Below are 27,248 nucleotides of genomic sequence, written 5' to 3' on the forward strand. Positions count from 1 at the left end.
GGGTGTGTCGTATTTTTTTCACATAGGAAGACACGCCACACGAGGGATCTCTTCGATGCGGTCGGTAGCTTGCATGCGCTGCAGTAAGTAGAAGAGTCACCCCCTCGGGCATTGTCAGTCCCCTTGAGGATCGAACAAACCTTACACGCCCTTGTTCTCCGTTTTCTTCCTGATTGATTGTTTCCTGGTCGCCATCCGTCGTTCTGCAAGGGTTGGTGGGCGGATTGTCGGCGCCGGACTTGTTTCAAAGGTGCCGCTTGAAAGTTCTCATTGATACTCAAGTTCTCCCAGTCAATATCACGCGGTTGACACAGCTCAAGACGCAACTGCTTCACAAACTTGACGTGACTAAGCTTGGAGATGTTTGCGGCAACACGCCCAGCGTTGTAAATTATGAAGGCGTTGATCACAGCAAGGTCAACAAGACCTAAAAATAGTGACTTGTAATATTTCTTGTACTTGATACACAGCTGCAGCGACTACCTACAACATGTAACATACACGTTTAGAAGTCACCCTATCTTGTATAATACGTGACTTGAGTACTTACCGTTGTAAGCGTAGCTGGTCGTGTACGTTCACCTTCCCATGTATGTTTGATAGTTTTTCACTATCCGTGGGCACGCTTTCTCTTGCTGGTCTCCGGTGAGCTTATCGCGGCGCACAATACGATTCATCTCCACGCTGCCTCCGGTACGCAGCATATAGACCGCACGGGTGCCCCACCAGCGCACCAGACGCATGTCAGGAACACGAGAGGCTTTTGTGACGACGAACGTTCCACGTTCAGCACTTGCAGGGCGATTTTTGGTACTTGTTGGGTCTTCTTCGCTTCACCTTTCTTTTTCTTCGGGATCAACTGTTCACTCAACCCCTGCTTGTCGGTACGGACAGTCCCTATTGAGTAAAATCCCTTAGTGAGCAATGCATGGAAAGTGGAATCGCTGTGTAGAATCTGTCGGTCACTACGAGTCGCATGTCGCCGTTTTCCGGTGCCATCGGACCGGATACTTCTTTGAGATTGCGAACGACTGCTGCTGGGTCAAACTTATAGTCCGTGGAGCTGGTGCTACCAGCACACTCTTTTTTACCGCAGTACGCTTCAAAGCCTTAAGATACAACATACAATTGAAGTTAGTATGTATGATACATGATAAGAGAACTTTAGGACCAAAAACAAATTGCAGGTGTGTCCGAAGTCACACCTGCTACTAACCGAATGCAGTAGGCGGTTGTGGAGCAGCACAACATGAACAACTTGTGCCCCATTTAGGGGGCCTGTCTTTCATGTAGACCCTCATTCTGTTAAGCGTCGACCGAGAGGAAGCATGGCCTCGTCGAAGGTCATGACGACCGGGGGAGTAAAGCCAGCAGCGAAATGATTCTGAAGTGCATCAATCACGGGTCGTAATTTCCCGGCTCGATCTGTGGCCGCTCGTGCGTCGATGTTAGAACTGAAGTGTAAGTTGCGTGACAGGTGCATGAAACGGTCGCGGGTCATGAGCTGACCGAAGCAGCCGCGTGAGATTCAACCTTCATCGGTCGTTCGCCAGTGGTTCGCCAATTTCTCCTTGTTAAGGGCGATAGATCTCGCCAGCAAAAATCCCACAAAAACACACAACTCACGGTCCAACGTAGAACGTCGGGTGCGTCGTTATTGACTTTGGCAGGTCGATGATGTAGGACGCACCATGTCTGGCCAGGACTGCAAATGGTCCGAAGAAGCGGTGCGTTAGCTTGTTGCTGCCGACAGAGCTGACAGTGTCTAGAGGTAGGTTCCTCGTGTCTAATAGCACTAAGTTTCTCACTTTAAATACACTTAAGTTTCCTCTTCCATGTTTGTCTGAGTATTTCTTTTGCCTGTCCTAGGCCGCTGCCATGGCATCGAGGACCCTGCTGACAACGCTCAGCTTGGTATCCATAAAGAATTCCACTTGTTTTCGCAACGAAACTGGTCTCACATCCGAGACCTGGGAGGAAAGAGCTTTCCGAGCCTCTCCCCCACTTAGAATAGAGGAGTCAGTATCTCCTCGAAGAGTGAGAGGTACGCTAGGGTGACGGAAGCCGTTCAAGTAGAGCGGCGTGAACCCCGTGGACGCGTGCACCGCGTTGCTGAGCGCTGACTCAACAACTGGAAGCTGCGTCGACCACGTACGTGGTGCTTCCGCACACACACTGCGTAGAGTGTCCTCGAGCACTCGATTGACGCGCTCGGTCTGGCCGTCTGTCTGTGGATGGTCCGCAGTGGACATCGGCAGACAAGTTTCCAGTAAAGGAAACAGCTTTTTCCAAAACGCAGCCATGAACCGCGGGTCTCGGTCTGAGTCAATCGTCTCTGGGGGACCGTGATAGCGGAACACGCCATCGACGAGCAACCTTGCGGTTTGTTCGCCCGTAGCAGTAGCGGGAACCGGAGCAAGATGTACCATCTTGTTCAGCCGACACACGAACACCAAAATTCCGGTGTTGTCGTGTCCGTCGGCGGGTAGCCCAAAGATGAAGTCAAGACTCATCGACTTCCAGCAGTCAGCCGGTACAGGCAGACTCTGTAGTGGAGCCGAAGAGTACCCTGCGGGCTTGCCCCGCTGACATTTTTCACATGTCTTCACGTATCGGCGACCCACTTGTACATGTGGGTCCACCAGAAGGCCTGAGAGACCGACAGGAAGGTCTTCTCGCGGCCCAAGTGGCCGCTGGAGGGCGCGGCGTGCGCCTCCGCGAGGATATCGAGCTTCAGATCCTCGTCGTTGGGTACGACCACCCGTGGAGGAATCGTGGGCTCCACCCGATGCTAGAGGAGTCCATCCTTCAACTCATATCGGTGGAGCCGCGAGCGCTGTCGCGACGAGAGCCAGTCGGATTTCGCGCTCGTTCCTGCCATAAGGAACTTGACGATAGGCGCGACAGCCTCATCGTCCCGATACGCCATGCGTATCCGATCATATAGATCCGTTGTCACCCGCGTGATGTGGACCAACTCATAGTTAGAACGCCGAGAGAGGGCGTCCGCAAGCACGTTGAGCTTGCCCGGCTTGTACTCGACGCGGAAGTTGTACTCCGCGAAGAAGGACAGCCACCTCGCCATCCGTTGGGAGAGGTGAGGCTAATTTGTCGCCGTCCTCAAGGATGCGTGGTCTGTGTACACGAAGGGCCGTGAGCCCAGAAGGTGAACCCGACACTACACAAGGGCATACTTCATTGCCAGGAGCTCCTTGTCGTAGACAGGGTAGTTCCGTTCTGCGGCTTTGAGCTGCCGGGGCTGGAACGAGATGACTCGTTCATGTCCAGCCGTGTCGGCCTGCAGCATGGCACACCCGATGGCGTAATCGGAGACATCGCAGACGACGCTAAACGTCTTCGTCTCGTCCAGCATGGCCAGGACAGGGGCCTCTTGGAGGCTGGCCTTGATGCTGTCAAAGGCATCCTGGTGCTCTTGCTCCCAGTGCCAGTCGACGTCCTTCTGAAGGAGGCCGACAAGGGCTTAGCTAAACCCCCGTACCCTGCGCTGTACTTGTGAAGGTAGTTGGCCAAGCCCAACCACTTTCGAAGATCCTTCTTGGATCGGGGCGTTGACTATGCTGCTATGCCTTGACCTTGTCTGGGTCAGCCCAAACGCCCACATTGCTTACGAAGCAGCCGAGAACTTTAATCTCTGGTGACGCGAAGACGCACTTGTCGGTGGTGGCGTAGAGCTTGTTCGCTCGCATCACGTCCAACACTCGACAGAGGTGTCCCAGATGCACCTCCATGGCCGTCTTGCCTCCCTCGGTACGGCTATGGACGAAGATGTCGTCAAAGTACGTCTGTACGAAGGCACGTAGTGGCCGGAACAATTGCGTCACCAAGCGGTTGAACGTCGCCGGGGCATTAGATAAGCCCTGCGGCATGACGAGCCACTCCCAAAGCATACCGCTTGGTGTGCTCACCGCGGTGAGCGGGATGTCGCCCTCTCGCATCAGGATCTGGTAGTATGCGTCTACCAAATCTAGCGCACTGTACAGTACGCTTCCGGCCATGTTGTTTAACAACACGACTTTCGTGGGATTGGTGTTTAGGCCGGCACCGTCGCGTTGTTCAGCTTGTTATAAGCATGAACTAGACGCCACTTTCCGTTTGGCTTCCGAACGTAGAAAGTTGGCGTCGAGGGCGCGGACTTCGACTCCCGCACCATGCCTGCCTTCGCTTTCGCAGCGAAGAAGGCATCAATGACCTCGCACTGTTCGCGCGGAAGAGGCCATTGCCTCGTGACACAGTACTTTGTGCCAGGAGCGATATCAATCTCAAGCCGTACGCCTCGATCTGGTGGGAGTTGGGTCGGTGGGTGTTTGTTCACCACGTCCGTATACTCCGCCACCAAAGGATACACCGGATCCTTGGGTCTTAAAGATCTCGGAATCCAAGCGCGTCTGACGCTGCTAGTTCAAGTTTTCCAGGGCGTCCTCGTCCAAGACAGAGGAGGAGTTCAGCGTCTCCCAAGTGGTCTCAGGTTTTCTGAGCGCCATCTCGGCAACCTTTCCAGCTTTGGGGTTGGCCAGGAAAGCCTCGACCGTCATTTCCTCGAGGTTCAGTATCTCTGCAACCTCTGGGAACGGTTCCAAGTGGACACCAGATGCCTTGACGGGTAAACCGGTCTCGCCATCGAAGATGTGATAACACTCTTCCACCGGCCTTGTCGGAGGAGCTCGGGCCCTGGACTCCGAGTCGCTTGAAGCGACGTCGATCTGAACGAAGTTCAGATCCGACGTTTGGCGGCGGCGTCGTCGTCGACGGCGACCGTGACGTGGATCTTTGTTACTCACGTCTGGGGATGTCGGAGCGCCGACATCCGAGGCACTAGTGGCCTCGTGTGGTACTGTGTTACCCACACAGGAAGCGTATCTGACGTCTTCCGCTTCAGTTAAGGTCTGGGCGACCGTGTGTGGAACTCTGTTACCCACCTTGAACACGCTATTGCCAGTGTTTGTGACAGCTGCAGCTGTCTGCGGAGCTATATTACTCGCTTGTGGACCTAAGTTACCCACTTGGCCAGCGCCTCCTCTGGGCGCTGCCACCGTCCGAGCATCCACGGAGTCGTCATATACGTCGACGACTCCCAAGCATCTGCCGGATGCTTTGGTACCCTGGCAGCCCTCGCGGGCGCCCCGGGTCCTGACAGTGGTGGGAACGTGACCCACCAATGCTCTGTCGGACTGCGCAGGGCGGCTGGCACCGATTGCCTTGCCTCGCCATTCGATCCAGGGGTCGTGCTCCTCAAGCCAGGGCATGCCCAGGATCATATCGTATGGATCCATGTCGAGATAGTGAGCTGTTCGAGGCTGTCAAAGTATTTAAACTTGACTGCCAGATCCACGTGGACGTTGGGGACAGTGACGACCTTCCCGTCGGCCAGTCGCACTGACACCGTCCCGTTGCCATTGCTTTCTCTCAAAGCATCGGACAACTTGTTGCTATTACGAGCAACCGTCTGGCGGCGTGCGATATTCTTCGACGCCCCAGAATCGATCAAGATTTTAAAGGGATGATCGTATCCCCGTACACTTCCGTGTACTACGAGCAACCCGCCGCTGCTCTTCGCCAATTCGAGAGTGAGACTCTCAGGGGCTAAGTCCCCGTGGTACGCGCCACCCGCGCACCCTTCACGAAGACTTAGTTCTTCCCCTGTAGGGCGCCCCGCCCCTACTGGTTTCTGGCGCTCCCCTGTTTCCGGGATCCTGGCTTCTGCCAGCGACCCTTGAGGACGGGCTTGGGAAAAGCCCGACTGCGGAGCCTTTCCGCGGGGCAGTCGCGCTTGAAGTGGTCCATCTTCCCGCATCCGAAGCAGTGGATGTCGCGCTGCTCGGCGGACCCGAGTCCCATGGGAACTAGTCCGCTGGGGCTCGCTCGACCGAGAGTCGACAAGGAACTCCCAGGTCATGCTGAGGCCGGCGTACGCGCCTGGCGATGGCTGTATTCTTCGTAAAGAGCCACTTGAATCGCCTCTTCAAGGGTACTTGACTGCACCTGGAACAGCTGAGTGCGCGCTGGACCCACTCGAAGGCCCTCCATGAACACAGTCATCTTGATGTGCTCGTTAAGTGGGCTTCACACAAGGGACGCCGTGAGCTCCCGTATCTCTTGGACGTTCTCGTGCAGCTCACGCCTCCCTTGTTAGCACGAGAGGAAGCGCAAACACTGGCGGTACTCGTAGTTCGCCGGGAGGAACGCGGCTCGGAACTGTTCACACAGCTGAGCCCGGGAGGTGAAACATTCAGGGGATGTTGCCTCCCGTGTGTACACCCAACTCTTAGCATGGTCGCTAAGGTCGGAGACAGCAAAAGCAACGCGAAATTGCTCGGTCGAGATCAGAGCCGCGTCCATCGCGAGCTCTACCTCTCGGACCCAGAAGTGAAGGTTCTCACCTTCCTTCCCTTCATACGGCCTAACCTTCAGCCGTATTGGTTTCGGGTGTGGCGAATTTGCTTCCGCCGCCGGAGCCTGCAGGGTCTCCCGCACATGCGCGATGAGTCCCTGCTCGTAAGCGTCAAAAGCATTGACGCGCTCGAGCTGCTCGGCCGGTGTTGACACCACCGGCTCTGCAGGGCCTCCATCCCGAAGATGCCTGCCATCTTACGAATTGACTTGAACTGTGAGTCGTTCAAATGGGCGAAGTCGTTCCTATCCATGGCAACGAGCTTCGGAGAGGTTCAGGTAGTCTACCCGCGGTGGCGTGGATTGACTACTAGTGCTACCAAGTGTGACGGGGTCACACAGCATCTTGCGCTAGAGGAAGTTGGCTTCCGAGAGTATACAAACCCTCGGTGAACGGCAGTTCACAGGTCCCTTATTACCGAAAGGAGAGCGAAGTGGCCAATTTAAGGTAGGCTGTAAACTGAGTATATTTATAGGTAGGCTAAGCTTGGGTTTAATACAAACTATAAGTCACCTTTAGAAAAGCAATGTCATCAGCCAATGGTTTGCTTTGGACGACCTTGGTACCTTGTACCAAATATTCCGAAGTATGACGTGTCACACCTCATGTAACTAGGGGTATTCTAAGGGCTACGTACCCGTTACATCAACGGTAGCGCAGTGCTGGTAAAGACAGTCTGATTAAAGACACATGTGACGCTTAAACAGTTTATACAGTTTTTACCGGTGTGATAACTATATTTACGTGGTGCGATGCGTAATTACCCTTAATTTTGCCAACTTGATTTAATTGAAGTAGAAAAAATGATCATCCTTCCCGAGGGGCTTCTATTCGGCATCCTACAGAGTAAAGACTCTTTGGGTACACTGTACCCTTTCTAATGCACCGTTTAAACACCCTTTGTACGAGGAGGATGTCAGAATATACAGATTTTAATACCGAATATACAAACATGGGATCTGTCCGTACCAGACGGGGTAAAATTATACAAGTTACGCAGAATGGAGGTTATCATTCAATGGACGTCTACCAAAAATGACCTGTGTAGGTGGCATACCTGCAGCAAATATGCCGATCATATGCCAGGGCACAGATCTTGCAGGACACAGATATCGTCTCCGCAGTCAGGGTTTAAGACGCGAACCCATCTTAACTGAACATCTTGAAATTTGTATGCTTTAAGACGGCCAACATTCACCTACACTCCAGGCGACATATATCTTTGGGGGAATTCCACTTTTCACATTCAAACCCACCGCGAAGACTCTACTATTCCAGACACAGGTGCGCTTTGGTGCGGAAAATCGTTGTGGTTCTAAGCTAACGAGACGTGCGTATGCAAGCAGGGCTCATGACGCGTGGTGCTCACATTGAGTCGTACTGGCGGCTGCGCTGCTTCGCGGATACGAGCAGCGACGAGGAGAACACTCCGCCCAGCTTGCTAAATAGGCGGTGGGAGCCACGAGGCAAGACCGGCATAGCCTCCGAGACCAGCGCCAGCATCAAGACCAGGGCCCGCAGCAAGACTGGCAAGGCCCGCGAGACCAGCACACTCAGCAAGACCAACAGGGCCTCCGCCCGCAGCGTGACCAGCGCTCGCAACAAGACCAGCGAGGCCGCCGCCTCGCACCATTACACTGAAGACACCGCGATTGACGTCGATGGATCGTCGACGTCCGACTGGCTATCGTCTCCGAGTTCTACAGGGACAATGACGCCTACGTGGCTAGCTCCCCGTTCAACGGGGACCTTGACGCCTCCGTTGTTGACACCGCAGCGCATTGCATGCGTCGAGCCCTCAACAAGCCAGTCTCATTCTCAGGGATGTGATATGAAGGTGCAGCCCATTCGTATCATAGGCAGTCCGACGACGTCATCGCCAGTGCTGTTGGAGTCGGCACCAAGTCCACCATCAGCAGCGACCACTACGTCGTCTGCGCGAGGTCCGCCGCGCTCTCGACTCCGCTCTCAGCGCGACCGACAAGCAGCTACGTTGCCGTACGCAAGGACACGTCAGTCTCGTGAGGGGGGAGCCACACACCGCCTCCTACTGTGAATGCGAGAGGACTCATACGGACCAGTTCCGATGTTGGAGTACAACCGCGGCGTCGGGTTGCGCGCGGATACAACGAGTTCATCCTGGCCAAGTGGCCGAGCAACGTGGCGTGGCTCCGCGAGATGTACAGCCCGCTGGGTACTGTCTTCCCCAGCGTACCCCACGAGGGCTGGTGTACCTGCTTTGAGCCATGCCGAGTCGGTTCGTGTCGAAATGCGCTCATGCACATATACTGCAATGTGAATTCGTGCCCGTACGGAGGTCAATGCGGGAACGGACTGCGCGAGTCAGACAAGATCTTTTTGGGGAGGAACGTGCGCACTTGAGCTCTTTGTGTGGTTGCCGGCGAGGACATTCCTGCTGGGGAGGTGATCGGCCAATATTTGGGCGAAATGGAGCACGTCAGTTTGTCGCGCGCCAACCGCCCACGTAACGGAGGGTTCCGTTTGGTGATGAACCAGCGCCCAGAAAGACCAAACCGGCCGGTCCGGGTTGCAATTAACGCGGAGCGCCTCGGTGGCCTAATGCGGTTGTGAATCACTCGTGTGATCCGGTGGCGTCCTTCGTGGAGGTGTCCAACGGCCGCAGGACTACCGTCGTCGTAGCCACCACCGAATATATTCAGCGAGGACAAGAGATCACGGCAGACTATGGAGACGATCTCTGGTTTGTATGCCGATGTCGATCGACGGAGTGCCGCTACCGAAGCATTTAAGACCAAGCGGACCCGTAACGTTGTGAGGCTTAGCGACGAAAGGAATAGCTTCTGGACGAGTAGGGTGCGTTGATGCCTGTGTTTACATGTTATAAATGAAAGCAGTTCTCTAACTTTCAGCCCGGTTGTGTTGCAGATGATCACAGAAGAAGATGGAGTTGTCGATGAGGTGAGAGGGTAGTTCTAAACCGTTCGATAACGCCCTTTCAGGATATCGCGCCAAGGCTCGGATGTTGATGGGCACGTAGCCCACGGCTTTCAAGTTTGGGCGCACTAATTTGGCGCCTTGAAGTAGAGCGAAGGCTGGACGCTTCACATTTGGTGGTGGAGGCACGTTGTGCAGCCCAACGCATTGGCGCCAACGCCGTCGGCGGAGCCGCTTTTGTCTTTCATTTTCAATTCTGCCGGCTCAAGCACAAGCTCACCCAAACCCCGACCTACCGCCCTCGCATACCTCACCCCGGTACGCTCGCTGCCTTCAACGGCACGTCGCCATTCTTACTCTGGAAGCTGTACTAAAGTGTGTTGTTGTTTTCTACAGCAACGATGGTGAAGAGCTCCGGTAGCCCTAACTACAAGCTCGCTGAAGTCGCCAGACTGCTCGAGCTCGTGGGGGATCGCCTTCCACTTGACATGGACGAGTGGAAGAGGCTATCTGACGCCTACAACTTGAGCCGTGTGTGTGGCTGGGCTGAGCGCGACTACGATAGTCTTAGGCGCAAGTTCAAGGCGCTGTACGGCTTGAGGAAGCCGACCGGTGAACCGAACATGCCCCCGCATGTCAAACAAGCTAAGCTGCTGAAAAAGGCCCTCGACGAGAAGGCTAGCGTCGTCGAGATGAACGACGCTGCTGACGAGGACGGATGCGCCGACGAGGAAGACGACCCAGATCCATTGGGGGACCTGTGCTTCGACTTTGAGCCGGAGGATGTCCTCACCGACGAACATGCCATCGTTCACGGTGAAAAGAGCACTGGCAGCGAAGTGCCCGCAACCGTCGGCGAGCTTCAAGAGGCTCCCACGATGCCTATTGTCGGCTTGGAAGCTTTTGCCTCGACACCGCTGACGGGGTGGTTGCACCGTCAACCAGACGGAGCCTTCGGCTGAAGAAGACGCCGAATATGGCGGACGATGCAGTCACCGCTTGTTCCTCGACTGCTCCATTGCCTCTACCCGCAGCCCGTGGATATAAGCCTGGAGGTGCAGACGAACAGGAAGCTCTGCGCCACCCAACATTGATCGACTACTCAAACCGGCTTGGGGGCACCAATCTCTACACGTTCCGCGACACAGTCGGAGCCAAGCGAGCTCTTCAAGAGGATGACAAAGATATCACGGAGGCCAGCTACGCTAAGGCCAAGCGAGCCCGTGCGATTAAGGCAACTACTCTGCTAAAGGACAAGTTCTGCAGCATCGAGAAATCCAGTAACAGCATGGGAAGCTCCATGTTTGAAATGATGCTGATGCTGCGAGAGGACAGCGAACGCAAGGCAGAGACGCGTCCTTTGGAGGAAGACCAGCGTCGTCGCGATGCCGCGCAGGCAAAGGAGGAACGCCAGCGCGCTGAAAAGGCTGAAGTCAAAGAGGCAAGGCGCCAAGAGAAGCTGGAGATGGAGGAGCGTGCTCGTCGCGATAGGGAAGATGCACGTGCCGCACCCAGGAGTTGCTGCTCTTCATCGACGCGCTTACTAAGAAGGGGTAAACGTCCATGGACCAGATCATACAGGTGACCGAAATCTCAATCGTTGCCGTCGGATCGAACTCTCACAAGAAAAACCGAAGCATGCAAAAGGAGGAGCTGTTCATATGTAGTGTTGATTTCCATTAACCCCAGGTAACTACCAAATACGAACGCAAGCAAATGTTCTTCTCGTCCTCGTTACAGTTACTCGTAGAAGACCAGCGGCTGATTTGTTGCTACTGCGGCAACATAGGGACCTCCATCGCGCCGCTGAATGTGGTCCGGATCTGCGAGATCCCGACAGTGCGAACACGGTAGTTTGCCATTCGAAAGAGGTTATTGATACGGGTACCACGGACTGCTGGGTCGTACGGCAGCGGCAGATTCAAGCGCGAGTAAACCTTTTGGATACTTCCCATGCCCCACTCCGCCGCCTGCCGGACGGAGGTGATAGCATTGTGCAGCGTGCGCGCAGAACTTCGGAGTGAAGGCAGAACGCGTTCGAGATCCCCGTCCTTGAGTGGTGTCAGGATCCGGCCAGTCATGGCTACTGAACAAGGGAACGCAGAGTCGGAGACCACGTTCATCCGCTGGTCTGGGCAGTAGATTGGATCCAGCAACTTGTCACGGAACCCCAGCGAAGTGTCGGAGTCGTTCCAAGAACCCGGACAATTATGCTTGCTCCATATAATGCAGCCATCGGCCGCAAAGCAGATCGTCCCGGTGACGAATACTGCGTGAAGCCAGCCATTATACATAGCATTCTGTAGATCAGCTGAAGACGGTTGCATTACCTAATACAAACCACAAATTAGAGCTTAGTTACGGCAGGGTTGACGTTATATAAGCGGCATTAAACGTACGCGTAGATTCTTGCCGTCGATAAAGCCGAACGTGTGCTTCAGAAGTGGCTCCCGAGCTTCTACCATGCGAGCTAGTTTCAACTGACGAGAAGGTGATGGTCATGCTATTCGCGCCGGAGCGTAGCCATCCAGCGCCTGGGCCAACGCTTTTTCAGCCCGTCGTAGGGTCCTCGATAACGTGCTCGGCGGTAGACCAAACAGCATGCAAAGCGTGCTTTGTTCCATGGAGTCAACATAGAAGCAAAGGAGAAGTCCAAGGACTTAATGTACGTAGCGGAGCTTGGGAGGTCGCCCTCTACACGCAGGTGAAGGCATATAGTAGAAGTTGGAGAACCTAATCAGCAACTGAGAAAAAGAAGCCCTAAAGACAAAACAATTAGAACTTTCACTTGGAACGAAACAAAACGAAATGACGGTGTCGTACCTCAGGAAGTTGATGTCGGTGCCATGCTCGTAGAGCTGCATCCAAGCCGAGTCGCACGGGAGATCCAAGCACTGGACTGTGAGGTAGTGCTGGCTGCGCATGGCGATTCGCCACGCGTCCTCCAGCAGCACTTTATAGAGCCCGGTACGGGCGTCACGCACCTCCTGCTCCAACCCGATGAAGCCTTCGCAGAGCCACAGCATCATAGCCGTCTCGTCCTCGGAGTCCATTACCTTGGGGGAGAGATTCAACACTGAGAATCAAACTTGAAGCTCGGAAAGTAGAAGAAGTTTGACTCAATAATGTCCGGCTAAAATCGACGGGTTTCATTCTGAATATACTCAAAATCGCATACCCGGTAAATAAATCGGACAGTTGTAGCCGGACGCAAAATTACCATTTGTGACATTAGTGGTAGACTGACTGCGGGGTATGCCCGACATATACCTATTCTGCGTCTGGCATATCTGCTGCAGGTATGTCACCTGCATAGGTCATTTTTGGTAGACGTCCAATGCGGGGTCCAAATATACTGCCCAGCCGGCGTAATTATGCATAGATAAATTCATCATTGTATTATGCAACGTGGCTAAAACAGTTATTAATAGTGTCTAACATAAAAAACTATGAAATGCACACATTTATAGCGCAAGTGAAGGAGTTTCCCACAAAACGTCAAAAGGAAAAACGAGGGAGAAGACAACAATGGAGGGATGGCGTCAGCTTTCTGTACAAAGCTCTCAAGAAGCATTTGAGGTCTTTTGCGAGGATTCGATGTGCTGCTCAGCTGTTTTCTTAAAACGCGACTTTGACGTTTGCCGGATTTGTGGAGGTCAGCACATAATGACCGAAAGACGACTTCAGTACACTAGCAAGAGCTGTAGTGGTAATGGTAATTGTCTACTCCTATGGAAAGTGTTCACTTGCTCTGCCCAAGACACACGGACTATTTGGGTCAATCATCATGGCCACGTTCGGGGTGTCTTTCCTTGCTCAGCAGCGCACCCACATCGAATAACACTTGCTATGAAGACGTTCCTAGCAGCGCAGGATGAGATAGGGATACCACCGAGGCTCATTATGGTAAACTTGAAAAGGCAAGAGAACATGCAAGTGACTAGCCGTGGGTGGCCAGACCTAAAGCAGATTCGAAATGCACCGAAGCGAATTCGACGTGAGCAAGGATCCAAAAACTCACGAAAATCTATACAGGATTTGGTGCGATTACGAAGCTACTGCCCTAGCTTGTCACCAAACACAGCTTTTTTGTTTGGATCTAAGATGGACAGAGAAGGCTATGCCTACGTCGGGTCCGGGAGTGATGCTCATTCGTTCATAATTAGGATTTCGTCATTGGCAATGATAGATGCTTGTTTGCTATTTTTTTAGCGATGAATAATGTCAATTTCATTCTGGGCGCGACCTTCAAGCTCAGCAATATCGGATATCCAGTTATTACCTGCGGCTTAACGGACAGGTCTAGAGCCTACCAAGTGGGAGCATTTTTGTCGTTAGCCGGAGAACAGCCTTCGAATACACTGAATGTTTTCGAAGCTTCGCATACTTAGTACAAGAAGTACGAAGAAAACCGCTGCGAGTCTCAGCAGTAATGGGCTTTGCTGAGGATGCTCAGTACCTAGCTGTCGAGTCCGTTCCCATGTGCTGAATCAATGTTTTTTTTTCACGTACTCTATAATGTACGTAAGCGTGTTCAACATCTTCCCATCAAAGACCGCCATCGTATAATGGGCGCAATACTGGACATGCACTTCTCCAATAGCTACGAGGAATTTAACTTCACCAAGGAAGCCGAAGTATCGAAGTGGAGGGCGGTGACACAACTTGCCTCGTTTGCTGACTACTTCGAAGCGCAGCGGCTTTCAGGTCGCTATTGGCAGTGGCAAGCATATCAAACGCCTACAGGACTCGCTTCAACGAATAATCCATGCGAAAATCTGAATGACGCCCTAAAGCGGTTTCTGTTGAGACGACGCTATCACATGCGAAAGCTTCTGTTAAAACTCTTTGACTTCATCGAAACAATCACTCCTTTAGCCCCGGTCAGAGAAACCCATATTCCAAAATCAACATCGGATATTGTGAAGACAGCGGCTGCAATGGCTGAAGCCTCTCGTGTACAGTTCACAGCAAGCGGTAGATCGAATTGTTTTCTCGTTTACAAAGTATCAGATAGTAACGAAGCCGATATCGTAGAGGAGTACAGGTCTGTATTCGGAGAGAATGCACAATCCGAAGTCGCGGATACATCATCGGGGCAAGAATCTTCATCCAGAGCAAACAGTTTGTTTCTGGCCCTAACGTCAGGTGTTGAGTCGAATAATACACATACGGATCATACATCGAACAGCGATGACGAGGAAGAAGGCGACAGGTTGATGGAGAATCTTGATGATACGAACGATGAAGACGTTGAAGAACTCCGTCAATACTACAGCAAGGTTTTAGTATGTGCACACTTAATTGCTGCTGAACGAAAGTACAGTCCATACACTTACAGACGAGACCCTCTCGAAAAACTGAAAAAAACGTATTACGGCGAAAGTCCAAACAAAGAGGAGCTGCTCAAAACAACTCCGACCAAAACCAAAATCCAAAAAAGCTACTGCACGACCTTCCCAAGTTCGTTCGAAGGCCAAAAGGAAGAGGTCGATTCAGCAACTTTCAGCTGTGTCACAATCCAATACGCCAGACAGTACTGACCCACCCCATTTTACACTAGTCGGATGACCTCCAAGTGCTTCTCCAGCGTTAACCATTCAATTTCATTTAGAAGAGTAAAAAATATAAAAGTGAGACTTGAGCATTGCATACAGTTCCGGAATCCCAATTGTTTTTCCAAAACAATTGTCAGTTGGATGCCATATAGCGGCATCAGGATCGCGCGAAATACTTTTGTCTCGCCACGTAGCGTACTTCTAACACACACCTTTTGTATGTGTCGAACGCCTTCTTTATTTTTGCCTCAGCAAACTGTGCTGATGGCTCTTCAGATTCCGAAACGACCTCAGGCTCAAAGCGTATAATTCCCAGAGCAGAAGCAATGACATCGGTCACCCTGCCGCACACGGCTGCGAAAGCTTCGTCAGGTGTTGTAGCACGATCCTTCGAGCGAGCAAATAGAATTGCATGTTTCATACTTAGAATCGTTGTCTCAACAACTCCGCTAAAACCGCCCCGATTGTACTCGGTCTGAAGCTTGAGGACATGCTCTCTAGAAGCGAGAAGATGGTACGATGACCGAGCTGCCGACAGAAATTCAAATTGTCTTTGTAGATCGGGATCCTCGTTCTCGGAGTCAATGTTGTCGTTTGCGGGGCTGTTTTGAAGCATGCGCTTTGAACCACGCTGCTGAGATGATCTACGCCTCTCGTCAAATATCCCGTCGAATCCGGATGGAAAGGTTGGATCAGGATGCTTCTGCATCATTGGCTCACGGTCATGAAGCGGAACTTGATACCGGAGTTCTCGTAAGCGCCTCCCGCCGTGGCCTCGTAGCCATTTCGAATCCTTCTTCAGCCGGTCAGTGCCGGTGGTTCCATTACGCAGCGACGCATACTTCCGCGCGTGGTCATTTCCGCTGCGTTCTGCAAAAATCCAGACAGCTTCGTGGATAAGCATCGATAATTGAGACCGCCGCAGGTGAGCGTAAATTGCAGAATGAGAATATCTTCAATCCAAAGAGGATGATGATAAGATTCAGAGACGTTAACGTGTACGACGCCGGCCGGTAATTCATCTGGTCTGAGGAATTATAAGTTTTTTTAAGATTGTTTCAAAGTCTTGTCCACAATGCATCTGAAATTATGCCAGCGTCAAAAATCCAATTTGCCAGCGTTGCATCAAAGATGTTCGCTCCGATCTATCAACAAATTATTTAATAATCGTAAAATTAAAAAGAGCATTCCAGCAATTCATCGTATCTGAAGAAATGTAAATATTTGTATCTGTGTCGGAGTATTAACCATCGAGAGATTCAAATCAAACTAACGAAATATTCAAATCGAGCCTAAACAAAAAAAACAAAGTACTCCATGACACAGTCGGTTGTAAAGACGTATCGCCATTGAAACCAATCATACAATCAAAATTTCCATCGAGAAGCGAGCAGAAGGGAGTTTCAAATTTGAAGACCCACTGACAACGAGCTAAAAGCGAATCAGCACGGCCCAATTAAAAATAGTGATATGCGTCTGCTGGACATTACTCAATAACTAAAGTAATGCTACGATAAATCGTATGAGTTCTGTCAACAAATAACCAGAAATCAACTTAGCAATTCGGTCTTCACGCACCATGGAGTTGCACACAACGAACAAACGAAATGCCGTAAATCCAAGATAGATCACACTCCTCAATTGCTACATCAAAGATCTCGCCATCATACACGATCTTTATCCCATTTAGAACTTAAATAACAAAACAACGCGTCAGTCGAAGCGAACTATAGCTTGCACATATATAAACGCCTTCATCGAGTGGTGTTTTGCACAAACTCGACTGTGCATGTTTTCCGTGCACTCCTCCAAAACGATTTTTATCCAAACTATGCGTGCTAATCTGCTTGAGGCTCTTTGCATTTGCAAACTTTATGTAGCATCTCAGTTCACCATAAGTCACACCAGTTGACGAAAGCGGTTTGCGTCTTGCTTTACATTCTTCCATAAATTGACCCACTTTCAACGTCGAATGCCATCCTGCAATACCAATCATTTCTGCAGCAATGCCAACAGCATAGAAAGCACATGATCCGTCTGGTGAAGCACCAATGGGATGAACGTGATCGTTTCTCTTGCAAAATAAATAAAAGTTATCGATGTTTGATATATTCCACGCGTCCACTACATCGCACGCCTGATTAAATCCATCCTCGCGCAAAGCATCCCCAGGTTCCCAGGTGTCATCCCAACGAAACCCCGACAATTTATCGCACCATTGTACCCGATAGAAAAAACCAGAATATTCCTTTAGTCGATCTATGATCGCAAAAACGAGTCCAGACTTCGAAGTAGTTCGTACTTGCTCTTGTAAGACGGTGCAAATAGGCTGTTGAGATACCTCAAAGCCATTCTTACTACATGTAGTACGATGCTTGAATTCCGTCGCACGTGAGCGTTGTAGCGAATTCACCGTTGACACAGTTTTAGTTATCACGTCACAGACTGTTTGCACCTTCTTGTTGACGTGGCTAGCCCGCTGCCCTTTTCGCGTTCCCTTCGTCCCTTTGCGGCACGCATCGGTCGAGCCAGGGAAACGGCCGATGCAGTAAATCAATCAAGTGGTCGCTCGCTACCTGGGTGCTGTTTTGTGAAAATGGGAAATGATAAGAAAACCTTAACTCGATGCATTAGTTAAGTTTAATGGCTATGTCTCTAGACTACAGACTTATATTGCTCTGTTTATGACTGTATGTTACGAATCTACCAAATGTATAGCATGTCCTAATTTCTGTAAAGGGGGAACCTTTCGACCTTTTGTACTTTAGACAGTCTTTTGAGGTGTTTATACGCGTCTTTATGCTCAGACGTATTAACACTCACTGCCACCACTGGGTAGCGAGGCGGGGTAAACATGAGTAGTCCAAGTCGACACAAATTGCAATATTAATAATATAAAGCCAAATGTATTAAGTCAACTCGGGGTTTCCCAGGCAAAATTCACGACTGACCAAACTTACCTCGCCCACAATGTCACCCGTACCGTAGTTCTACTCAGTCGAAGCGCACGTCAGTACGTCCTTGGGTACACTGATGTCGACATCCCTCCTTTCCTTTTACTGTCCTTCGCATACGTAGCGGTATCCCTGTAGTCTGTGTCGTCCGTCCCAAGGACCTCGCACATCGCCGTGACGACAGGCAGTACCTCAGCCATAGCGGCACCTCAGACGACGTACTCAACAGGTAGCGTAGCTCCCTCTCCATACTACACGTAGATGCGACGAGGTCAGGCCCCAATTCGGACAACAGAATCCGACAATGTCAGAGCTGATTCGAGCGACCCGACGGCCGCTCATCCTCTTGCCGTGCGACTTTAAGTGGCTGGTCGCAGGTCACTCCAGAGGGGGAACAGGAACCGTGCTCAAGAAGGTTGCCACCGCTCTCACTCGGGACATCCTCCCCGACTGAATATCGACGCCCTCGTCGAGCTCGTCCAGCAAAGCCTTCCTTCTCCGAATATCTCATCTTAGCTCGCAAAGCCTGTCGCTCAGCATGTATCCCGCTCAGCGTGCGTACTTGCTGTCGCGTAGTCTCCACGGACCTCTATCCGCTTCCCAGAATGCTTCGCTAAGACGGTCAGCTTGCTCTCGTTCCTGTTCCTCCATGTCGCGGATACAACCGAGCAGTCCTGGGCCACAGCAAGCGGCGAACGTCCTTCCGACATATACTCATACCAACGCCACACATGGCTAACCACGCCTAGCACCAGGACGCACCCGTCGAATAGTACAGTCCCACAGTTGACAACGACCCCACCAAACTTCACGACGCCCTCATTACTCGCAAACTTGTAATTCATCGTCACCGTTAAGACCACTACCCCAAGCCACCCTAGACAAGCACCTTTGACGATCTCGTACAGGAGCAGTACACCGTATAAAGTAGCGTAGACGACCAGTGTCACCACAGTTCACCAGACACGCACAACGAACCACGCACGAGCCCACGTTCATTGGAGCTCAACACCTGAACCGCACCAATACTTCACTGACGTCCTCCACGCCAACGTCACCGCCTCAGGTAAGAACACGCACCAGTACGCATGCAAGGCGTCCAACAACTTGTAGAGTAGACGCCCTAGACCGCTAAGTGTATTTTTCCTCGCAGCGAGCACTACCATAGGAGTAGCCAGTACTGCTTCATAGGTCTTCCACCATTTCGTCCCCCAGAGCTGGTCTTGTGCGGCATGACTGCGCACATAGCTTCGATAGCGCGTAATACAAAGTCTTAACATCTTAGCCCACTTATATACGAAGTAACCGCCCGAAGAGAAATGTCAAAGCACCAAACTTCTGAGAGGTTCGGTGACGGTCCAAGTCAAGATACCACTCGCCACAGCGAACAACACCCACGCATGACTGAGGGCCAGTCCCACTCCAAAACTACACGTCGACACGACAGCGTCTCGACTCCACGCCATACCATCCTCTCGCGTAATCCATCGACAATCTCGACAATCGAGGAATGAATCCATCACACCCACGGTCCAACCGTTCTCCATCGTCACTAACCGTCACTTTAATTCACTTGGCTGTGCACCAGCCAAGAGACCGTCCCTTGCTCAAGTCACATCACATCACCATCAAAACGGTGGCTTCTCGTCGTTGACCACCATGTCCGCCACTATTACTGCAGCTCCCTGTCGTGTCACAGGAGGCAGACCAATTAAAATGCATTCCGCAAGTAGCACACGTAGCCATGACCAAGTCGTCGAAGAAGTCCGGGATGACCCCAACGGTCAAAGACCAACTCCGCTCTCGCCTCGACGACGAAGACAGGGCGGACGACGCCACCCCTCTACACTTCATGATTGAGTTCTGGAGCCGCCTCCGAGCCGAGGCAGCCAACAGCCACTCCGTCGGGCTCGACGCCCTTGACCGACTGGTCCTCCGGCTCCTTGCCGACGACACTTCGCAGACCCCGTTGGAGAGTGCTGTCGTCATTCCACCTTCCCCAGAAAGCATGTCCGCTGGCCAGGTCCGAGAGCACTCCGTCTTCCAAGCACCGGTCACCCAATCTCGTTCGGGTGACCGGTGCTTGGAAGACGGAGTCAAGCGATCCAGCTCGCGTACACCCCTCAAGCCACCTCCAGCCAAGAAAAAGCGCACGTCCAAGAAGGCAAAATCCAAGCCTCACTTCTCGGTTGATCTCCCCACCGGCGTAGACGCCACCATCGAGCGCAACCTGGAGCGCCTCGTAAAGATCTCGGAGGGACAGGGTAAGACGCTGCCACGTATGGCCTTCCCATGGAAGGGCTACCGCGTCTGGTACGACCCCAAGTACCACCTCGAGCACGACTGGAAGCACTGGCGCTTCTGGATGTGCTTTCGTCTTCGGTTTCTACCCCTCGCGCTGTATCCGCCGTCGGAATACGCTGCAGCTCACCGCAAGTTGAAGGCAAGCGCATTTCGAGCTCGTCTGCAATTGTTGAGCGCCTTTTTCGAAGAGATGGGCTACTGCGGGATGCTGACGGCGTTCGAAGACGCCGTCCACGACAATCTTATGTTGTTAGGAGGCAGGGCCGCCAAGAACGCTAGTGGAGCCGACGACGACTCCAATTCTCCAGACCAAGAAGACCTCGGTGTCCTGCTCAAGCGTTACCGCCGTCGGTACGATCAAGCTATCGCCAATGCCCTTGATCCCTTCGAGGTGGGTAGCAGCGACTACCATTCCATCCCTGAACTTCTCAAGACGGGTCAAGCGATAGACCCTACGCGCCTCAAGAACCTGCGACTTTCGGACAAGGCCCTGGCTCGCATCGCTATGGACGTTTCTGGCAGCAACCCTCCAAAAGAGAGCTGGGTCGGCAACCGCAACCGTGGCCCGTGGAAGGAGCATCTCTCTGACCGCTCTCTCCGTGTGACTCAAGTCGAAGTCGCCAGGCTGCTGACTGCAGGCAAACCCGTGATAGTGCACAATGATCGGCCGTTCCAGCCGTCCGAACAGGGGGAAGACGATTCCGACTTCAAAGAAAACGGAGAGTTCATCCCCTAAATTGTCCTCGCCTGTCAAGTATCAGCCTCCAAGTTCTCCCACCAAGCATCTAGCGTACTAGGACTCTCATCCGACGAAGAAGACGAGGAGCAAGAAGAGGGCCATCCAGGCAACGACCAAGACGACGAAGAAGACAAGAAAAATGCCCAAGAAGACACCAACGAAGACGCCGACAACCAAGATGACGTGGAAGACGACGAAGAGGCCGCTGAAAAAATTATTTCCAACGATTATGGAGCTGCGTCCGACGCAGGCGACAAGCCGAGCAAGATCGCAAAGCCGTCGTCGACTTCTCTCGACTCTCAAACTCCCAAGTGACGAGGTTACCATTTTTGAGAGGAACGATCACATGTTTCTCGTTTCCGTTCTCGTAAGTCTGATCGTTCCGTCCGTAACCACACAAAAAAAATACTCACCAACACGCACCACCATCCTATTTCCGAGTGTCTGTCTTAATCTCCACAGAGTAACCGTTCTTTGCTGACTCGAAAACTTCACCACTTCACTTATACCATAAGTAACACGTCCTCGTCGACTTCCGCAATTAGCGTCGACCAACCGAGCAATTCTTTGCACTCCCGGCAAACCCTTCTTCTTCCTTTCAGCGTCTTTGTAAGACATCACTAACCGCGCATAAGCCGGCATCAAAACCGTTCTTTGTAGCCAGAAGGTCTCGTAATTCGCAGCTAGAACCAAGTATTTCCACGGTACGGTTCACAATCCTTTTAGCCACCACTTCCAGTAAAGGTGTTTCGACTCACGCTAAGACCGTGTCTTCTCGACCAACCGTTAACCGTTCCACAAAGCTTGAGGGCTGGAGGTCGGATTCATCCAGGGGCCCATTACCACTTCCTTCTTCGGTCTCCTTAGCGCCAGGCGGTAGTTCATCCAGGACCGGTCGAGTCCATTTACCTCGATACTTTTTGAGTCTGTTCACATTCACGGTCACCAGCTTGTCGGGATGAGTGGGGATCGCAACCTTGTAAGCATTCTCCCCGACTTTAATAGAGACTCGGGAAAGGACCATGCCACGAGAAAGCGAGCTTCTTCGTCCTCGTTTCACCTCTTCGAGCCCTGAAGTCTGGTTCACCCACACGGGATCTCCAACCTCGTACGTCGCCTCCACTTGATCCTCCAGCCGCCTAGCGTGTCTGTGTTGAGCCTTCAAAATCTGACGCTCCACTAAGTGGCGAGAGTCACGCATCGAACGGTACAGTTCCCTTCTATACTGGGCCACTTCGTTACTCTTTCACTTCGTTCCGAGGTTCAGGAAAGTCACGTCGAGTGGTAACGCGGGATCACGTCCGTACAAGGTGAAGAAAGAAGGGTCTCCAAGCGCTTCATGGTAGGCGGTACGGTAGGCAAACAACACTCGTGGTAAGAATACATCCCAATTGTTCTGATCCTCGCTCACGTGCATCCTCAGCATCTCTATGAAAGTATCGTTGAACCATTCCACTAGCCCTTGGGTTTGCGGATGATACGCGGCACCGTACAGTTTCTTGATAGCGAGCGTCTGGTAAAAGGACTTGGCCACTTCCGACGTGAAGTTCGAACCGTTGTCGCTCAACAGCCGAGACGGAAGCCCGTGTCGAGCGACGACGCCATTCACCATCACATCCACAAAAGTCACATAGTCTAGCCGTTTCACCGCGAGTGCCTCGGTCCACCTTGTAAAGTAGTCTACGAACACTAGAATATAACGGTTTCCACCTTCCGTCACGGGTAATGGTCCGATAGCATCCACGACTAGCAAATCGAATGGTCCCCTCAGTTCTACCACGGGCATCCTTTGCATTACACCTGCGCTCCACGGTCGAGAACCTTTTTCCACTGCCCCACTTGTTGCATTCTCTCAAAAACTCGGTCACGTCCTTACGCCAACCAGGCCAGTATGCCAGTCGTCAAACATTTTCCGTTGTTTTAGTCAATCCCAAATGAGACGACAGGATATCCGCGTGGCAGTAGTGAAGGATCGTCGCCACATAAGAAGGAGGTACCACTAGCACCGCAATCGTACGAGCCGGTCCGACTCGCTGGTAAGTTGACAAACCGACGCAACAGACCGTCCTGCACCACATTCCGAGAAGCCATCCGTACTACGCGAGCCCGTAGGAAAGGATCCAACGGAAGATCACCATCCAACAGAAACGCCACTAGCGCTTTCATCCACGACACATATTTCTGCTCATTCTTGAACTGCTCGACGTCTAAGCGAAAACTTTTCGTAGGAGACTCAGGAATCTCTTCAGCGGATTCGCTCTACTTCCCTTCTGCATCCGTTCCCGTTACTGGATTCTCCGTTCCGTCTCTAACTCTGGTCCAGCGGGACTTTCGACCGGCTAGCCGACTGAGCCTAGACCGTCGCAGTTCTCTTCCTCTGGGCTTAGCAGGTCGGCCAAGCGCAACGCGTTCACTTGCTCCGCTTCCAGGCGAACCAGACCGTCTACGTGCCCCATCGCTGTCCCAGGCTTGTGATGCACTTTAAACTGCAGATTGGACAACTCCATGGCCCACCGTGCCAACTTCGCGTTCGTAGTATGGTTTCCAGGACTGAAGTTCCAGGTGAGAGCCGAATGATCTGTGTACAAGCCGAACTCTCTCTTGTCCAAGTAACAGCGAAACTTTCTTGTCGACCATACAACCCCCCAACACTCGATCTCCGAGATCCCATCTTGCTTGTTGATCCAGTTCTTCCGGGTCCCTGCCAACAATTTACTAGCGTACGCCACAACACGGTCTCGACTGTCTACTTCCTGCATCAGACAGGCTTTGACAGCGTATCGGGACGAGTCCACGTAAAGTTTGAAACGTCTCTTGACATCCGGGTAGCCTAGGATCGGAGGCTTCATCAACGCTCGCTTGAGCTGGCGAAATGCCGCCTCACAGTTATCCTTCCACGAAAATGAAGCATCTTTCACCTTCAACCGTTCTAGGGGCGCCGAAATCGTGGCGTATCCCGGAATGTAGCGACGGAAATAGCTCGACAGTCCCAAAAATGAACGGATCGCATGTAGGTCTCGCGGGCGCTTCACGTTCATCACTGCCTTGACCTTCTCTGAACTAGGTAGGATCCCGGTAGGAGTCACTATGTGACTTAGGAAAGCGACTTGGCTACTGCCCCAGTGACACGTCTTCATCTTCAACTGGAAACCGGCTTGACGGAACCTCGTGAGCACTTGCTTCACGCGCACTAAATGAATCGGAAAGTCCTTGCTGAAGATTACACAGTCATCCAGGTAGACTAAGCAGATACGCCACTTTAAGTTCACTAAGACCGTCCCCATCAACCGTTCAAACGCGGGTACAGTATTACAAAGACCAAAAGGCATCACTAGCCACTCGTACAGACCATACTTGCACGTGAAAGCAGTTTTAGGAATACTGCCCTTGTCCATGGGATCATTCCAGTAGCCAGACGCAATATTCATAGTCGAAAACAATTTCGCATCCCCTAGTACGTCGAGGATACCATCGATCAAAGGCATGGGATAACAATCTTTCACGGTCACCGCGTTCAGCCTTCGGCTGTCGATACAGAACCTGATCCCTCCGTCCGGCTTGCGAATCATCAGAGCCGGACTAGCCCACGGACTGTTCGAAGGACGGATAATTTGCTCTCCAATACTGCTGAATTCAGCCTCCATCACTTATCCTCAGCTAGCGACACTCGGTACGGCTGCTGCTTGATCGGAGACTGTTACTCGTGTCGACTTTAAAGTACAGCATCTCCGTTCGAGCAGGCTTCATTGATGACTCCACGAAGATATCATAGAAGCCGTTTAGCTCTGACCGGAACAGTGTCGTCTGCTCAACGGATAGGTCAGAGTCAAAGAAGTCGGCCGTCGCGTTAACGTCTTGTCCGGCGGGACGTCAGGCTTTGAAGTCCTCGCTTCGCCGCAGACTTCCTCTCCCTGCCCTTCGGTGACTGACATAGTCACGAAGCTCTCTAATCCTTCAGTAGGCACGTTCTTGCCCTTGGGTTCCTCTTCTCCCGGCGGGTCTTCGTGATTAAATGCCGACTTGGGCACGATAGTGGCAGAGGCCACAGCCGTTCCTTTCCGGGATCCAATACTCATCCGTTGACGCATTGCAGACTTCGACAATCACTTTGCCTTCCCCCACGGTACACAGTAAGCGAGCTATTCCTAAGGTAGGTGGCAACTCAACGGCACCCTCCACTAGCGCGACATCATCGTCTCTCACGTTTCAGACGACATCAGCCACCACTAGCGGCGCTTGGCCACAAGAAGGTAACCATACCGACGAGGCCATCGTAACCATGTAGGCGTCATGTACGACGGTCATTCCTAGCTGAAGCACTTCATCAGTGTCCTTAAGCGTCAAAGTCATTTCTGTCGCATCGATCAGGGCGCCGAATGCTCCTAACGCGTCGACTACCATGATAGCGTCCACATGTAGTTTGTCGGTCACTACCATCTTCACAGCGACTTCTTTCGATCCCAATCGGACGGGCAGATTTATCCCCCCACGGACGCGCAGTTGATGACCAGACGAGCTGCTAGCTTTAACGTCATACAGCTGTAGGAGCTCTGAATACCGTCCTAACCACTTCGGAAATCGCCTGTCAATGAGACTAAGCGTCGCGCCAGTGTCTGCAAGCATTTGCGACTGTAGGCAGTCAATATACCCTCCAGAGAGAGCCTCAAAGCTTTCGACAGCGCAAACGACACGTCGCCCTCCCTGTATTACTCGTGGCATCGACGGTCTTTCTTCATCTTCGTTATCACGGACGCCAAATCCATGGGACAACTCAACCGTGACCGTCCTTAAACCACGATTAGGTGGTGGATCAGGAGGCGGCCGCTCGGGAAACACAACTTGCACATAATAAGACGCATCTTCATCCTCCTCTTGTCGGAACTTAAAGTCGTTCAAAGCTTCAGCGCTGTCCTTGTAGAGGGAAGAACAGTCGAAGCACATCGCGCCACGTTCACGCCGTTGCCGTCGGCGTCGACTTCGACCTCCATCCAAAGTTGGCTTCTTACCCGTACGGTCTACCAGTTTTTGCCAAATATGGTCCGCATTCCCTTCGAAATACCGTTCGACCTAGCCCTCAAGAATGGCCCAGAATTCGTCTAATAACACCTTCTCTTGAATGACGCGTTCCGCATGCCAGCGTAAGCGCTCCCAATCCAGGCTTGGTAGTTTGTCTCTTAAAGGAGGTACCCCAATACTCTGGGCCTCGAAGTCCTCCACGACGGGCACACTGCCTTCCTCGGCCGGACACTCTTTCATCGCTTTGAGCATCCGATAGACGGCTTCACGTGCGACCTTGTTTCTTCTTCACCGGGGCCACCTACTTATATGGTTTCCAGTTCCAAGTCCGTAAAGGGACGAGAGTACTTAGCCTCCGGAGTTCCGTCGGCCATACTCAAGTCACTGACGATTCCAACAAGGTCAGGGATGGTCGCCGTTTCTATCTCGACCGCCTCTTTGACGACTTCTTGCACTACCTCCTTGACGACCGTTTCCTTGGGGTCATCCTTCAGCGTCCAAGCAGCGAACACAGTCTCTCCCACTCCAATTTTCGCGTCTTCCGACGGCCTCCAGTCAACAACTGGAGCCAACGGTTTCTTCAGCGCAGGCTTGAGCGGAGGTTCAGCACCCAACCGGGGTGCATGACGCAGGCGCGAGAACGAGACCCCTCTGCTCTTGTCCATCGGTTCAGTCGCCACAGAGAACGTAGTCAACAACACTTCAGTAGACTCTTCTTCGTCCACGCCCTCTTCTGACTCACTGTCCGACACACTCTCTACAGCATCCCAAAACGCCTCTTCAACCACTGGAGTGTCTCCCTTGGTCACCGCGACCACACAGTCCGTACTATCGTTCTCTACAGTGACATCCTCTTCTTTTCTCGTCGTCTCAACCTCCGTGGCTTTCGTTTCCGCGACGAACACCTCAGTAGCCCCATAAACCTCCGCAGCCTTTCGTTCTACAACAAACCTCTCGGCGTCCTCAACCGTCTCGGCCGTATCACGGACTGTCAGAGTTCTACGCTCTACCACAGCCGTCCCTCCGTCGCCCCTTCCGTCTCCAGCTTCGTCAGCCTCTTCCACCTCGACTGCAGCAGGCGTTCTACTTCTTGCCCCCCCCCCCGTCACCGTCTCTTGAGCCAATTACCTAGACTAGAGGAAAGGAGCGGCTCCCTGCATCTTGCTCCTCTCGCCCCCAATCATTGACGAGGAGCAGGCTGACTCGGCGTCAGCCCAAGACTGGTAATCCTGCGGCACCATCGAGCGGCAGGATTTCGATCAAGGGACATCTGGCTATGCTATGACGATGATCTGTGCAGAAAAAGGCACCCCCGGGAACAGGTCAAGAGCCGTAACCCCCCCCCCCCCGCC

The 27,248-nt window shown here is 52.4% G+C and overlaps 3 protein-coding genes across 3 annotated transcripts; 2 read left to right on the plus strand and 1 right to left on the minus strand.

Moving 5' to 3' along the window:
- Positions 1–12,922: 12,922 nt before the first annotated feature.
- PITG_18427 (uncharacterized protein) lies at positions 12,923–13,487 on the plus strand (the record flags this gene model as incomplete). The annotated part of the gene is made up of 2 exons (XM_002896312.1): positions 12,923–13,366; positions 13,410–13,487. The coding sequence occupies 2 exons, from the start codon at positions 12,923–12,925 to the stop codon at positions 13,485–13,487; spliced, it is 522 nt and encodes a 173-aa protein (XP_002896358.1).
- Positions 13,488–15,040: 1,553 nt separating this feature from the next.
- Positions 15,041–15,787, minus strand: PITG_18428 (cleavage induced hypothetical protein; the record flags this gene model as incomplete). Its single annotated transcript, XM_002896313.1, has 1 exon — positions 15,041–15,787. One exon carries the CDS (start codon positions 15,785–15,787, stop codon positions 15,041–15,043), a length of 747 nt encoding a protein of 248 aa, XP_002896359.1.
- Positions 15,788–19,581: 3,794 nt separating this feature from the next.
- Positions 19,582–20,877, plus strand: PITG_18429 (uncharacterized protein; the record flags this gene model as incomplete). The annotated part of the gene is made up of 1 exon (XM_002896314.1): positions 19,582–20,877. The coding sequence occupies one exon, from the start codon at positions 19,582–19,584 to the stop codon at positions 20,875–20,877; it is 1,296 nt and encodes a 431-aa protein (XP_002896360.1).
- Positions 20,878–27,248: the final 6,371 nt, after the last annotated feature.

The sequence above is a fragment of the Phytophthora infestans genome, genomic scaffold (assembly GCF_000142945.1).
Source record: "Phytophthora infestans T30-4 supercont1.62 genomic scaffold, whole genome shotgun sequence".
NCBI lineage: Eukaryota > Oomycota > Peronosporomycetes > Peronosporales > Peronosporaceae > Phytophthora > Phytophthora infestans.